At 41.3% G+C, this 16946-nt stretch overlaps 1 protein-coding gene across 1 annotated transcript in view; it reads right to left on the reverse strand.

The window, feature by feature from the left end:
• LOC134356132 (11-beta-hydroxysteroid dehydrogenase type 2-like) overlaps window positions 1–16946 on the reverse strand; it is a 97707-nt gene that overhangs the window by 21567 nt on the left and 59194 nt on the right. Inside the window, exon 3 of the mRNA XM_063066774.1 lies at window positions 14401–14586. Coding sequence (XP_062922844.1) covers window positions 14401–14586 — 186 coding nt within the window. The remainder of the gene's footprint in view (window positions 1–14400; window positions 14587–16946) is intronic.

Here is a 16946-nt window from a genome sequence, read left to right on the forward strand (position 1 = left end):
GCAAACAGTGTGTAGAACTTTAAAACTTATTCAGAACCCTCCCGGCTTTCAATGCATCACGTCAGTCACCAAAAATCTTGAGGGACCCAGTGAGAACTCTGATGTTCAGGGCTGACCGTTCTATAAGACCCAGCTCCATTCTAGGGCCCAGAATCAAGCATCAGCTTTATTTGCTATATACAGTACATTGACATGTTTTAGAAATTTGCACTGGTGTGTTGGCACAACATGCAACTAAAAACTACATTTGACAATCATAAGGAATAAAGAATTCCATAAAAATTAGAGGTTAATATACAAATATGGAATAAAATGTGCATAAACACATAAATACTAGCATGCATTTATAGTCTAAACAGCATTATAGAAAGTGGTTTAAAGTGCTTTAAGTGCAGTACAGTGACTGAGGTCATAGATAGGAGATGGGGATGGAGTAACTAGACTGGTTACAGTCTACAAGCTTCAGCTGACAGTTTTAAACCAGAAGTGTAATCACGCAGCCAGTCTTTCTTTTGGCAATCTTGTTTGTTTTAGTTTTATCTTTGTTAACGCATTGGAAGCACCGCTTAGCAGGTAGCAGTGGCCCTCTGGTGCCCAACCATGTAAACGGCTGAACAACTGGATACTGTACCAGGAACGAATTGAATTCTTCGTAGCTGAGTCAATCATGCTTTAAATGATTTTATTAGCAACAACAGGGTAATGAGTCTGACTGACATTGACACTTTTCAAAAGCTCAAGGTATGAAGACAAAGTGGATCCTCCTAGAATTACCTGGCCAATATCTGCTAACTTGGCATGCCCCTGGGATCTTCTTAATCTTTTGGCTTTCCCTATTTGTTTTGCATCAGGTTTGAAACCTAACTAGGCATGAGGTCTGGAGTTTCTGCTTTAAACCTCTGTGCTTTTCTATCTCACTCTCTCTCTTTCTCTCTCCTCCCTGAAGAGTTCAGTACTCTTTCAGCGGGTCTTCAGTTATCTGTCCTAATATCTGCTTATGTGGCCATTGCCAGATCTCATCAGGCAAAGTGCCAAAGGAATTTTGTTATCTTAAATAGTTCTGTAAACATGCTCGTGCTGAAATCAGTATACTTCAGCTCAGCACTTTCAGTGTGCTTATCAACTTTCCCATTGGGGAGTTGTTACTAAGATTTAGATGAGGATTATCAGGGATGGCATTTTCAGTACTCCGAGTGCCAGTGAGTGATCTTTCCCCACACAAAACAAAATCACAGCTGCAGCTGAAACTGTGTATGATTTCAATTCTCAAGGCACTCCAGTCAGACGTGCACGAAACGTGGAGTCTGTTCAATGTGCCTGCAACAGCAGTCAAAGTAATTACACTGTCAAAATTAATCAAAAGGGAACAGAATTCCCTTTCTGGGGAATGGAGACTAGTTAATCTAAATGAGAAATTTTACTGCCAATCGCCTGCGTAATTAAACTACATGGTCGAAAAAATATGTACGTGCGCTTGCACTTTCTTGGCTGCTTGTTCAACATGAGTAAAGGAAAAGGACGCCTGATGACACAATGGATCGCCATCTCTGAGAACTCCACTGTATTTGTTACCACATTCAATTGCTCACCAGCTTCAAGGACATGACAGATGCAAGAGTTAACCCACAAAATGTTTGAAGCACAGTTGATATCCAGATATCTGATGTGTCCTCAAGTGTTCTTCTCCTTTACTTTCCAAAGACCCAGCAGATCAGTGAAGAAGTTTCACCAGCCTCAATGGATCTCATTCCACCGCCAAAGCAGCTGCTTTGCAAACTTCAGATAGTCCAGAGCAGATATGCCAGGTTTCCCAGAAACTGCTAGGATGCTTTAACGATGCTCAAGGCCTACCATTCTAAAGATCTTCCTATTGGGAAACAAAATGAAGAACTGGTGTGCAATGGACAAGTGATGTTATCTTCAAATTTAGATTATCAAATCAATGAGGAGAAGGCTATTACAACAAGTGTCAAAAAAGAGACCAAAATGTATGTCATTGAGCACTTTACTGAATTTGCAGGGTTCAAGTGCCTGGAAGAGTCAAGATCCTCCATTCTGAACTTAATATTGACAGTGGGGAGCTGTGTCCTGCTCATCGTTGCAGAACAGAAAAGACAGTGTACGCAATAGAGTCACCCAGATGGTATGTTACCTCCCAGGGATGTCTCAGATCGGGTCCAGGGCATTCTAAAGGGGAAGGATGAGCGGCTAAAACCCTTAGTACATATTGGCACCAATGACATGCTGTAAGTAAGAAAGCCAAGGAAGTCCTGAAGTCCTAGAAAGCTGAAAAACAAGACCTATAGGGTAGTAATCTCTGGATTGCTACCTATGCCACGCAACAGCGAGGGTAAGAACAGGAGCATGTGACAGATAAATACGTGGCTGAGGAACTGATGCAGGGGGCATATGTTCAGATTTCTGGATCATTGGGATCTCTTTGAAGAGAGAGAGAGAGAGCTTCGCACAGGTTGGGGAGCAACATTTTAAAAAGAAGTGTTTTGCGGAACTTGGCACATTAGAATAGTGGGTATGACTGCGAGGGCAGTTTTCTGTTCTGGGTGTCAGATGTAGGATGTCCGGGACACTTCCAGCCTCCCTGATGGCCCACATCTGTGCCAGGTGCATTGATCTGCAGCTCGATGACCTGCGGCTTGTTAGGGAGAATGAGGAGATGATAGACAGGAGCTACTGGCAGCTAGTCACCCCAGGGCCACAGGAGCCAGATAAGTGTGTGACCGTCAAGAGAGGGAAGGGAGGGTGTCAGGTAGTGGCTGTCCCCCTTAACAATAAGTACTCTATTTTGAGTACTGTTGGGAGGGACAACCTACCTGGGGGAAGCAACAGTGGCCATGCCTCTGGCACTGTCTTGCCCTTTGGCTCAGAAGGGTAGGTAATGGAAGAGGAGGGCAGCAGTAATAAGGGACTCTATAGTTAGGGGGACAGATAGGCAATTCTGTGGGCACGAGAAAGAAGAAAGGATGGTAGTTTGCCTCCCAGGTGCCAGGGTTCGTGATGTTTCTGAGCACGTCCACAACGTGAAATGGGAGGGCGAGCACCCAGATGTCGTGGTACATATTGGTACCAACAACATAGGTAGGAAAAGGGTGGAGGTCCTGAAAGCAAATAAAGGGAGTTAGGAAGGAAGCTGAGAAGCAGGACCTCAAAGGTAGTCATCTCGGGTTTGTTGCCTGTGCCACATGACAGGGAGTATAGGAATAGAGTGAGGGGGAGGATAAATGTGTGGCTGAAGGATTGGAGCAGGGGGCAGGGATTCAGACTTCTGGATCACTGGGGTAGGTGTGACCTGTACAAAAAGGATGGGTTGCACTGGAATCCGAGGGGGCCAATATCCTTGTGGGGAGGTTTGCTGATGCTATTGGGGAGGGTTTAAACTAGATTTGCAGGGGGGTGGGAACTGAAGTGAAGAGGCAGAGGATGGGGGGGGCGGTTAGAGCACAAGTAGAGACAGCTTGTAGGGACTTTGTGAGGAAGGATAGGCAGATGATAGAGCAAAGCTGCACTCAGCCTGATGGTTTGAGATGCGGCAATTTTAATGCAAGGAGTATCACAAACAAGACAAACGAACTTGGAGCGTGGATCAATACGTGGAACTGTGGCATTGTGGCAATTACAGAGACTTGGCTGTCTCAGGAGCAGGAATGGCTGCCGAGTGTGCCAGGCTTTAGGTGTTTCAAAAAGAACAGAGAGGGAGGTAAAAGAGGTGGGGGCATGGCATTGCTAATTAGGGATAGTGTCATGACTACAGAAAAAGAGGAAGTCATGGAGGGATGGTCTACTGAGTCTCTGTGGGAGTAAGTCAGAAACAGGAAAGGGGCAATAACTCTGCTGGGTGTTTTTTATAGATCTCTCAATAGTAACAGGGATATCAAGGAGCAGATAGGGAGGCAGATTCTGAAACAGTGCGATAATAATGTATTTGTCATGGGAGATTTTAACTTTCCTAATACTGATTGGCATCTCCTTAGCGCAAGGGGTTTATATGGGGTAGAATTTGTTAGGTGTGTTCAGGAAGATTTCCTGACACAATATGTAGATAAGCTAACTAGAGAAGAGGCTGTACTTGATCTGGCATTGGGAAATGAACCTGGTCAGATGTCAGATCTCTTGGTGGGAGAGCATTTTGGAGGTAGTGACCACAACTCTATCTCCTTCACATTAGTGCTGGAGAGGGATAGGAGCAGACAATTTGGGAAAACTCTTAATTGGGGTAGGGGGAAATATGCTATTAGGTAGGAACTTGGAAGCACAAATTTGGAGCAGATGTTCTCAGGGAAATGCACAGCAGAAATGTGGCAAATGTTCATGGAACATTTCCATGGAGTTCTGCATTGCTATGTTCTATTAAGGCAGGGAACGGATGGTAGGGTTAAATTTTTTCAAATGTGCTAAGAAGAAAAGAGAGGGAAGAGTGGATTGGATCACTGAAAAATGATGCTGGAGAGGTAGTAATGGGACACAAAGAAATGGCAGATGAACTGAATAAGTATTTTGCATTTTCTAAATGAGAAGCAAATGCAGAAGTTCAAGGTGCAAAGGGACCTGGGTGTCCTGGTGCAGAATTCTCTAAAGGTTAACATGCAGATGAAGTCAGTAGTAAGGAAGGCAAATGCAATGTTAGCGTTCATTTGGTGAGGACTATTATAGAAAAGTAATGTGTAATGCTGCTGAGGCTTTATAAGGCTTAGTTCAAACCACACTTGGAATATTGAGAGCAGTTTTGAGCCTTGTACCTAAGAAAGGATGTGTTGGCACTGGAGAATTTCCAGAAGTCCACAAGAATGATTCCGTGAATGAAAGGGTTGATATATAAGAAGTGTTTGATGTCCCTGGGCTTGTACTTTCTGGACCTTAGAACAATGGTGGGAGGGAATCTCACCGAAACCTTTTGAATATTAAAAGGCCTAGAAAGCATGGGTGATGAGAGTATGTTTTCTGTAGTCGAGGACTCGAGGATCAGAGGGCACAGCCTCAGAATACAATGATGTCCCTTTAGAACAGAGATGACTGGTAATTTCTTCAGCCAGAGAATGACAAATCTGTGGAGATCATTGCTGCAGACAGCTCTGGAGGTCAACTCATTGAGTATATTTAAACCAGAGGTGGATAGGTTCTTAAATAGTCGAGGTGTCAAAAGTTATTCAGAGAAGGCAGGAGAAAGGGGTTGAGGAGGCAATAAATCAGCTATGATGGAATGACAGAGCAGATACAAAGGGCTGAATGGCCTAATTCTGCTCCTATGTCTTATAGTTTTATATTCCCAATCATGTTGGGCATAGCTACCAGGGAGTTGGGCAAAGAGCTAAATTGCTGAACTTAAATTTCTCAAGAGTTTCATGGCCACTGAAACATAATTTTCTCTGATCCTCTACATATCCCTAATATCTCTGCTTCCAGGACATTCGTTATTCCTTCAGAAGAGAGCCAGCCCAGATCAAGCACAAATAGAATCAGCAAGGGATTAGGGTGGAGTCCGAGGCACTGCGACAGGCAATAGTCTCCCTTCTGAAACCTGATCATGCAGAGCTAATGTATATTTCTGGTCAATTATTCCTGGCAGTCTCCCAAAGACAGCATTTTGCTCTGGATATAAAAGTGCACTCAAGGAAGTCTGCATGCTATCAGTATGATTTACTGGACTTTAGGGCAATCTGCCCCAAAAACATACCTTCGGAAGAATCACTCTTAGGAAGTACCAATATAAAAGCATACAAATTTGAGAATAAAGACATGCTAGTTAAATGGCTTCCATGGGCATGCTATTGACACAGAGCTAGTGTTGCAAGTCAAGGCCAGGCCCATCTTAACTTGTCATTTAAATTTCTCCCTCATTGGCAAGCTAAAAAAATTGGGATAAAGAAACGAATGAAAGGCTTAGAAATCCTATCACATTCAGGATTTCTAAGCCTTTCATTCATTTCTTTATCCCGTTTCTTTACAACGTAGGATTGATTTTCTTTCTAAATTCATTTGTAAATTCTGATCGGCATAATGAAAGATTTGATTGCATGATAGATTACTGCACTGAATACACATGTGGAGAAAGTAGAACAATCTTCACAACATCAAGGATAACAGAATAGGTAGAGAAGACAGTTAGAAAGACATGCAGGGTGGTTTCCCTAATTAGCCAAGGTACAGAATAGAAGGGTAGGGATAATTTATACTGAAATAGTGCACTAAACTTGTCGGGACACAGTTTGAGTATAGCCTACATTTCTGGTCACTAGACTATAGGAAGGGCATGATTGCACTGAAGCAGTTGCGGAGTAAATTTGAGAGGATCTTGTCATGCCTGGAAAACTGTGCTTATGAGAAAAGATTGAACAGAATGGAGATTTTGTTTTGGAAAAGAGGGGGTTGAAGAGAAGGCTAACTGAAATGTATAAAATTGAGGAGTCCAGACAGAGAAAAGACAAAGCATCCATTTCATTTAGAAAACACTTTAAAAAAAAACAGGAGTACAGATTTAAAGTTATTGACAGAAGGATTTAATTGGAGAATAGTATTTTTCTCTCCTGGAGAACGGTAGGCTTCTGGAACACTGCAAGGACAGTAGAAACTGAAACCCTCTCTCCAAGAGATGGGTATTTTACAAAGAGGGTCAGGTTTTGATGATAAACTCCAAAACTTCCTTCACCTATGTTCCAAAGGATATTATTTCCCAAATCCACAATTCTTGTAGAGTCAAGTGTACTTAGGGAACATGATATCTCGTGCAGTAAATCACATCTCAAGAATATCGACATTGCACGTGTTGACCTATCTTCACATTTAGCATGTTATTGTTTCAAGGGGAAATGCATGGAAGTCATTTTGTAAGAACAACAATTTTTTTTGCATCACGAAAGAAACTCATTATTTTTCTTTAGAAGCTCTCATCGCAGAAAGCTGTTTGAGAGTTCCCCCATTCACCTGCTAGTCAGTATAATAATTAAGCATCAATTGATCCAATTGCCATGGTTCAGAAGTCAAAATCAGATCATCATCCTCTGCTTCTCTGTTTCCCCAACAGAGTGAGCAGATGAAGGAACACATACACATGGTGACCACATACACCAGTCAAAAATGGCATTTTACAATAAGAATACAAGTACTGGCGACACATAAATTTCAACAGGGATACAAGAAATGTTGGAAAGCAAAGTTCAAGAATGCTTGTTAATACAGAGAGGCAAGGAAACACACACACACACACACACACACACACACACACACACACACACTTTATTGCATCCTGAATCCTGAAAATCAGTATCACGATTTGCTTCCAGAATAGTCTTTTATCAGCATAAATTAACATTGAAAGATACTTTTTTGATGTCCAGGCAATTAACTTTAACCATAACAACGATTGAGATGATAGCTACTTGGATTCAGAATTGGGTTGCCTATAGGAGACAGAGGATCATGGTCAATGGGTCTGCAGGGTGGTGTCTGTGACTCGTGCTGTTCTGCAGGGATCCACACTGGGATGACCTGGATGAAAATGTTAATGGGTGGGTTAGTAAGTTTGCAGGCAATACCAAAATTGGTGGTGTTGGGGATGGTGCAGAGGATTGTCAAAGGATACAGCGGGATATAGGTACAGCCAGAGAACCTGCAGACAGAGTTCAATCTGGCAAGTATGAGGTGCACACTTTGCAAGATCAAATGTAAAGGGACAGTATACTGCCAATGGTAAAACCCATAGCAAAGTGTATGAACAGAGGGACCTTGGGGTTCAAGTCTATAGGTCCCTAAAAGAGGCTGCACAGGTTGATAAACTGGTAATGAAGACATCTGGCATGCTTCTCTTTATTAGTTGTAGTACTGAGTTCAAGAGATGAGAAGTTTTATTGCAGCTCTTTAAAACTCTAGTTAGACTACATCCAGAGTATTAAATTCACTTCAGGTGTCCCCAGTATAGGAAGGATGTGGAGACTTTCGAGGGGGTGCAAAAAGGTTAACTAGGAGGCTGCCTGGATTAGAGGGCATGTACTTTGAGGAGAGGTTATACAAACTTGGGTTGTTTCCACTGGTGTGGAAAAGCAGAGGGGACACCTGATTGAGGGCTAGAAGATTATGAGATGCCAGTATTTTTACCAATGGTCAAAGTGTCGAACACTAGAGGGCATTTAAGGTGAGAGAAGGTGATTTCAAAGGAGATGTTCGGGAGAATTTTTTTTTAAAACAGAGAGCGGTGGATGCCTGAAATCTGCTGCTAGGGTGGTAATGGAGGTAAATACGATGAAGACATTAAAGAGGCTCTTAGATAGGTTCGTGGTTAAGCAGAAAATGGAAGCATGTGGACGTCATTTATGCAAAAGAGATTACCTTATTTAGGCATTTAACTACTGGTTTAATTAATGTGGCACACCATTGTGAGCAGGAAGATCTGCTTCCACACTACTGTTCTGTGTTTAATCAGAGTTTTACAACACTCTGTTATGAAATACTGACGAAAAGATTGAGAGCCCGAGATAGTTGCCAGTGATCATGGAAAAAAATGAACGTGTAAGTGGAGAGGGCCTCTAGGAATATAATTAGGATAAATATGAAAAAAGGCTAGGAAAGGAAAATGCAGAATTAGAGACATCTGGAGTTGTAGAACAAGAAGTGTGATTAACACTACATATGGGGGCTTAATGTAATATTCCAAGGGTAAAGCAATGATTCAATCCAATTAACAATCCAACTAGATTGGGCAATATTACATCTGCACTGCAGTTGTAAATTTTTCTCTATAAAATTAGTCTTTCTTTTGCCAAACAGAACAACTCAGACTACACTTATTATTAATCAATTGTCATTCAGATTTAGGTTTCATACATTTTTTTTCCTTTAGGAAGGATTTTACAACTGCGGCAAATTATACTGATACGTTGAGTTCACTACTTCAACCCTTTTATGAGGCTTCATCTCAAAGACTGTTTAGAAACAGGAATTCTGAATTATTGCAAATTATGTATCCAGACCTCAAATATCAGCTAGAACCGAAATAGCAACTTGCAATTTAAGAACGTGTTTAGAAATATTTTTTCACTTTCAGTGCCTAAAGAAATGGAGAACAACATCTGTACCCTTGTTATCTTAGATTTTCAGCCAGATTGATTTGCACCTTATAGGATTACAGCCTCTTAGGCATCTGTCAGTGCTAAGTTTTAAAAATAAAATGCAGGAATACTTGGAAACTACTTTCTACCAGTTATAATTGTAGGCTTTTCTAATGCTTCATTTTCCAAGATTTGCAAAATATAGATTTTTCAACACATTGTCAATGGTTGGACTAATAACTCTTGAAGGCTGTGACCCTTTATGACTCTGAGGAATTCAGCATTTTACAACTACAGATAAATTAGTAAATCACATTTAGCAGATTTGAAGGTCATATTGTACCTCAATCTGCTCTACGGGGGCTTTTCGTTTTGCCCTCAATAATTTCATTTACTCACTATTAGTTTACTAACCATTTGTTTCTCCCATTTAAAAAAAATCTCTTCAGCAAATTAATGCAATGGATCTGCCAGACTGTCATATACTTTCTCTGCAGTCTGGAGAAATCTCAAGCTACAACCAAAAGAAATTCTCTGTAAATGGCTACCATCAGGAAGGAACTCAATACTTAATCAATCACAGACCAGACAAAATATTTTCTTTTCCTCACAGTACGATACCAATGACTGAGAAACCACACTGAGCCGGGAGATGCATGTCAAGTAGGTGATGTGCAATAGACCAACGTACAGTTTGTATGTGGGACTTCTGTCATAAAATGTTATTGCAACCAGAACCAAGGCATCCTGCTCAACTGAACTGACCTTGCACAGGGCATACAAACAAAGTGCTTTCTTCTGTTCAGTGCATGATGGGAGGCAAAATAATTGGGCTTAAAATCAGTTGCAGTGACTGAGGGAAATGGGTAGAGAACTTAAAGGGACTGACAGAGATGATTCAAAGTCCTAGACCTCACGGACTTGCATCTACGTCACATTTTAAGTTGTTCTGAAGGAGGCCTCACATGTCAAGGGAAGTTCTACTTCTGCATCAATCATCTTTTCGAATCACATGTGCACACACAATGGAATTTTGCACAAGTGACATCCACTACATATGTCTAGGTGCCTCTGTGTATGTAGCACCCAAAGTATGTTAGTGACTGTTTCAATCCATGCAGTGGCCTACTTGATAATGTCCTTCTTCAGGATTCAAGGCCTATAATTTTCTAGTTACGGTGCGCTATAGCACAGAAATAGGCCATTCGGCCCATCTAGTCCATGTTGAACTGCTATTCCCACCTGGATCATAGCCCTCCATACCCTTGTACTTATCCAAATTTCTCTTAAATGTTGCAAACAAACTCGCATCCATCATTCCACACTCACACACCCTTTGAGTGAAGAAGTTCTGCCTGAGATTCTCCTTAAACATTTCACCTTTCACCTTTAATCTATGACCCCCAAATGCAGTAGAATAAGCCTGGTTGCATTTTCCCTGTCTATATCCCTGATAATAATGTACACTTCTATCAATCACCCCCATTCTCCTACACAGAAGGGAGTAAAGTCATAGCCTATTCAACCTTTCCTCAAGACCCGGCAACACTTTTTCAATAACACTAAAATCTTTCCTGTAGGTAAGTGAAATTCAAATTTGGCCTCACCAACATCTTATACAACTTCAGCATAACATCCCAACTCTTGTATTCAATAATTTGATTCATAAAGGCCAAAGTACCAAAAGCTCTCTTTACAACCCTACCTACCTATGATGCCAGTTCCAATGAATTATGGATCTGTATTCCCAGATCCCTTTGATTGACTGGATTTCTCAGTGTCCTACCGTTCACTGTGTATCTCCTACCCTACCTTGTCCTCCCAAAGTGTAACGCCTCGCCCTTCTCTGCATTTACTTCCATTTACCATTCTTCAGCCCATTTTCCATCTGGGGGAGATCCCATTACAAGCTTTGGGAATCTTCCTTGCTGTCCATTATGCACCTCCCCCACTAAATCTTGGTGACATCCTCAAATTTGCTGAACTAGTTTACCACACTATCATCCAGATCATTAATATAGATGACAAACAACAACAGACTCAGCACCAATACTTGCAGCTCACCACCAGTCACAGGCTTCCAGGAAGAGAGGCAATCATCCAGCGCCACTCTCTCGCTTCTCCCACTGAGCCAATGTTGAATCTTGCATGCCAAGCCACTGAACTTTCTGGGCCAGTCTCAAGGTGAAGCAGTTCTGTTATATTGCTTTTACAATTCCTGAATCAGTTGTCTGGTGCCGCTGACTGATGCGACGCGGGAGAACAAGGAAGATCGCAAGCAGCGGACTTGCTGTTGGCTGTGTGCCCAGAGGCACAGAACTCGGAAAAAGCGATGCAACAGACTTTCAAAATCATAAATCGGTGAGTCGTTTTGTTATGTCTCCCGTCTTGCTGTGAAATGGGGACACCTCTTTTTCCCTTATTAGGGGGAGAGAGAGAGAGCCTGTGGTATGTCAAATCACCAGGTGAACGAGTAGTCTCTGGGGTACTGCAATTCTGTGTCTTTACTGATGCTTTGCTGCACGCTTGAGTGCTCGCTTGGGGGGTGCCGTTGCTTTTTGGCTGGGGGGGGTCATTGCTTTGCTGCTGCTTGTACATGGGGGGAGTTGGGGGGGCTTTGGGGTTCTAACATTTAACTGTTGTTCATTCTTTGGGACACTCCTTTGTCCTTGTGGATGTTTGCGAAGAAAAAGAATTTCAAGATGTATATTGTATACATTTCTCTGACATTAAATGTACCTTTTGAAAACCTATTGAAATACTATTCCTGTTCTTATTCATATCAATGCTATTTAATTTCCCATGAATATTATTTTAGAGGAGAAAGGTAATTAGTAATAATTAACTTAATTTTGATTTGAAAACGATTAAAAATGTAATTTCACATACGGAACAAATAAACTTTTACAGACCCTTAGTAATTCTGACGTTCACATTAGGACAGAAAATGCCATCTATAAATTAGTTACATATGGAATCGTTACTCTTGCCCCGCGGAAACAACTCCCAGACAATTGTAATTCATTATCGTTCAGCACAAAGGGTCTATTCATTAGTTAGTATGTTGAGATAGTTGAACATTGATTGCTTACAGAAGTAGCTCGGAAAGTACGTTATGGAAAATTCAATTCTACTAATCTACAGCTTTAAGTACAATTTCATTACATTGCCTCAGCACGCCAGATATTCCATTTGCATCATCGTTCTGAATGTCTAAACTATGCATCTGGCTCAATGCACTATTGTTAGCAATACATCACTGTGATCTGGAACTGAAACAAAATGTATAGTTGCTTGCTTCTGTTAATTAAACATTATTTCTTAAATAAACCTCCTGCAAAGTTAAATCTTGTGACATGGGGGACAGCAGAGCTTCACTTCCAGATGAGCTCAATGCCTTCTTCGCTCACTTTGACCACCAGGACAGGGGGGAACTATCATGCCTCCCGATGATTCTTTGGTCTCAGAATCTGAAGATGACGTGCCTTCAAGAGAGTGAATCCAAGGAAAGGATCTGGCCCAGACGGAGTACTGAAGACCTGTGCTGGCTGGTGTGTTTACGGATATCTTCAACCCCTCGCTCTGGCAGTGTGTGTACCCACCTGCTTCAAGCAGGCTTCAATCGTACCGGTGCCCAAGAAAAGCGTGGTGACCTGCGTCAATGAGTGGCACTTACATTTACTGTGATGGAGTGTTTTGAGAGGCTGGTGTTGAATCATACTAGCTCTTGTCTGAATAGCGTTCCAATTTGCCACTGAAGCAACAAGTCTACAGATGATGCTATTTCGTTGACTGGAATCCTGGAACATCTGGACAGCAAAGATGCACACTTCTGGATGTTCTTTATCAATCACATCTCAGCATTTAACACCATCGTCCCCTCAAAACTAATCAGTAAACTCCACGATCTGGGCCTCAATATTCTCTTGTGCAATTGGAGCCTGGATTTCCTCACTTGTAGACCCCAGTCAGTTCAGATTGGCAAAAACATCTCCTCCACAATCTCCATCAATCCCCCTGCTCTACTCGCTTTATGCCAATGACTGTGTGGCCACGTACCATATACAAGCTTGCCGATGACACCACTGTTGCGGGCTGTATCAAAGGTGGAGGGAGATTGAAAACTTGGCTGAGTGGTGGAATAACAACAACCTCTCACTCAATATCAAGAAGACCAAGGAACAGATTGTCGACTTCTGAAGAGGGGAACCAAAGGTCCATGAGCCGGTAATCATCAGAGGATCAGAAGTGGAGGGGGTCAGTAACTAAATTCCTGGGTGTCTCTGTCTCAGAGGACCTGACCTGGACCCGTTATATAAATATAATTGCAAAGAAAGCACAACAGTGCTTCTACTTCCTCAGGAGTCTGCAGTGGTTCGACATGTCATCGAAAATCTTGGCAAACTTCAATAGATCTGTGGTGGAAAGTGTGCAGACTGGCTGCAGTACAGCCTGGTATGGGAACACTAATGCCTTTGAGCGGAAATTCCTACAAATGGTAGTGGATACGGCTCAGTAAATCACGGATAAAACCCTCCCAACCATTGAGAACATCTACATAAAACCTTGCCGTTGAAAAGAAGCATCCATCATCAAAGAACCTCACCGCCCAGGCCCCAGGACTCGCACCGCCAGGTTCAAGAACAGTTACTACCCCTCAGCTACCAGGCTACTGAATAAAAGGTGATAACTACACTCATTTGAGGAATCTGTTATATTGTTATTTCATGCTCATTATATATTGTTATTTATTTATTACCTGCATTTTCCATATGTTTACAGTGTATAGTTCCTGAAGTTTACAGATCCTCTTTACAGTTATTTTCTATAGATTTGCTAAGTATGTCCCATAAAAAGAATATCAAAGTTGCATGAGGTGGCGTGTATGTGCTCTGATAATAAATTTTATTTTGAACTTTACTTTGTGCTTTGAACTTTGATTATTGTAATGAATATTCACCCTGATGCAACATCAGTGAAGCTTCAGCACAGCAGCATTGGATTTTAATGTAGTCTGCAGGTGACCGAACTTGTGAAAAACCTCAAGATACTTTGGAATTTAAAACAATAAATCCAATTGTAGACGAGTACTGCCACCTTAAGAAATTTATTTCTATTTCTCTTCATTGTAGAACACTTATTTTGAGGAGAACATTGCAAAATAATGTATGAGTAGCTGTCAATTACTTCAAGCAGGGTCCCATCAATACCTCTACTCTATGTTCTTGACAGGGTGATCTATTCAGATAAGATATAATTTCTTGTCTCAATAAGATCTTTCATATTGTTATTCTGATAATTTCCTGCAAGCCAACAGCATTCCATGACTATATAAAGAACATACCTGATGGACTAGAAAGATTAATTATCCTCCCTTTTGCTCGACGAATCAAAGGTAAAAATGTTTTAGTAACTTCAACTGCTCCCAGGAAATTGACGTTCATGCATTGCTTAAAATCATCTGTTGGAATGATTTCCGCATCACAGAAACAAGTTGTGATGCCTGCATTATTAACTAAAGCGTACAGTCCTACAGAAACAGAAAGCAAAAATTAGAATTCCAAAAAAATTCTTTGATGTTTTTGTTCTGCCATGGAATAAAAATTGGGTTTATTTGGTAGCATCTAATTTCTGTAACCTTCTCTTCCTCCTCTAAACCCGACTAGGTGTCAAGTTTCTTGAACACCAGAATCTTAATCACTCCACCTCTGGGACTTAGCCAACACCTTAAGCTCAGGAATTCCCTCCCTAAACTTTGTTTTTGTTAAGATAAACATGAGAAGAGCTGCAGATGCTGGAAATCCAAAGCAACACAACAACACTCTGAGTGCTGAAGAAGGGTCTCAGCCTGAGCACGCCAACTGTTTAGTCCTTTCCATAGATGCTGCCTGACCTGCTGATTTTCTCCAGCATTTTCTGTGTTGCTTCTTAAAATATCCTGTTTGGCCAAGTCTTTCCTGTTTACCCTGCGTACCTCAGACCTTAGATACAACACTGAGTCATGTCATCTGCATAAGTTGACTGATGACTCAGCAATAGTTGGGTCTATAAAGGGAGGACGGGAGGATGAATACAAGGCCCTGGTGGAGGACTTGTCAACTGGTGGAAGTTGAATCATCTGCATCAGTAAGACAAAGGAGATGGTGATGGACTTTAGGAAGACTAGGCCTGCACTGCTCCCTGGTACTATTGATGTGAGGACGTGGATGTAGTGAGGACCTACAAGTACCTGGGGGTGCACCTGGATGACAGACCTGAGTGGAGCACCAACACAGAGGCTGTGTACAGAAAGGGCCCAGAGTCGCCTCTACTTGATTATTTTTACAGTTGTAGTGAAACTTGTCTTGCCATTTCAAAAGCATTTATGTACAATCCAAAACACAAATTACATTCAACTGGAGAGTTAAAGGTGTTTGAATTTATCCAGTTCATTGAGTATCCTTTCTTATTGGACATCATTTCAAAATCTGCAGGAACTCAAAAATCGTAGTGCCAAACAGCTGGTTCTGAAGATTCATATCAAAAGATATTAATTATTTTTGCATTGTAAATTAATTCTCCTCGGCTTTGGAATCTTATGGATAACATAGCAATGGAAAGGCAGATGAAATCACCCAATTAAAATTTTACTTGAACTTGGAAATTGATTTTCCTCAACGTAAGAGTACTAATATCATCAAAGCTGATGTCATTCCTACCTTTGAACTTAAGCAACAGCTGTGGAAGGTTCTGCTTAAAGCATCGACTACGAAAGTACGAGCGAAAAGGCATTGCACTGCTTATTCTTGTAAATATTTTGCATTATGAACAAAGTTCTTACTGATGTAAAAACAAATTTGGAATGGTTTTTAACTGCTACAAACAATGGAAGGAGTCTTTTGTAAACATTTTCAGAACTGTGCTCAATGTTAATGCGAAAGGAAGACAGACAGTATGAGTCACTAAACTTAATTAAGGGTAATGCCAGGTGTATATCATTAAGGTGCAATTGTATTGCAAGACTGTGCAGGTCACTATTAATTTACATACTAGTACTTATCTACGTTATGTTTAAGCTTTGTTGCAATTCTTAAAATCAAAGAGAAAGAAGCTTTTATTAGTCACTGTACTCCAAAGTGGGACTTGTGGTGATTTTGTACTTTTAGATACTGTACAGGACCAATTTAGAGCTGAGAAGGTAGGTTAGAATTAAAACTAATAACTGGTTTGGTTTAAGCTTTGTGAATCCAGCAGTTCTAATCAAAAAGCTGAATGATAAAAAGTAGGAGGGTCTTTACATCTTCAATCATGTAAAAACATCAGTTACTAATTTTCTTGAAGGATCCAGGTGTAAAATCCAGATTGTTAGAATCGCTATAAGAAGGATGTAATTCAGCTAGAGAGGCTGTAGCAAAGATTGACAGGAACGCTGCCTGGACCGGATGTTCAGAGTTATAATGAGAGATTAGATAAATGGTAGCAATACACATAAAAGTCGCTGGTGAACACAGCAGGTCAAGCAGCATCTCTAGGTCTACCTCTTCCTAGAGATGCTGCCTGGCCTGCTGCATTCACCAGCAACTTTTATGTGTGTTGCTTGAAATTCCATCATCTGCAGATTTCCAGGTGTTTGCGTTAGATAAATGGGGACTGCTTTCTACAGAGCAAAGGAGGGTGTGTGGTTTAAAATTATCAGGGGCACTTTTCCCAGGGAGGGAATAATAAGTAGAGGGCATAGGTACAAGGTGAGAGGGGGAAGATTTAAAAAGCATGTGAGAGCTCATTTTTCCACACAGAGGGTGGTGGGAGTATGAAATGAGCTGCCAGAGGAGCTGGTGAAAGCAGTTACAGTTACAATGTTTAAAGGTATTTAGACAGGGACAAGGCTAGGAGGGATACAGACCAAATGGG

This window comes from Mobula hypostoma, chromosome 14, assembly GCF_963921235.1.
Source record: "Mobula hypostoma chromosome 14, sMobHyp1.1, whole genome shotgun sequence".
NCBI lineage: Eukaryota > Metazoa > Chordata > Chondrichthyes > Myliobatiformes > Myliobatidae > Mobula > Mobula hypostoma.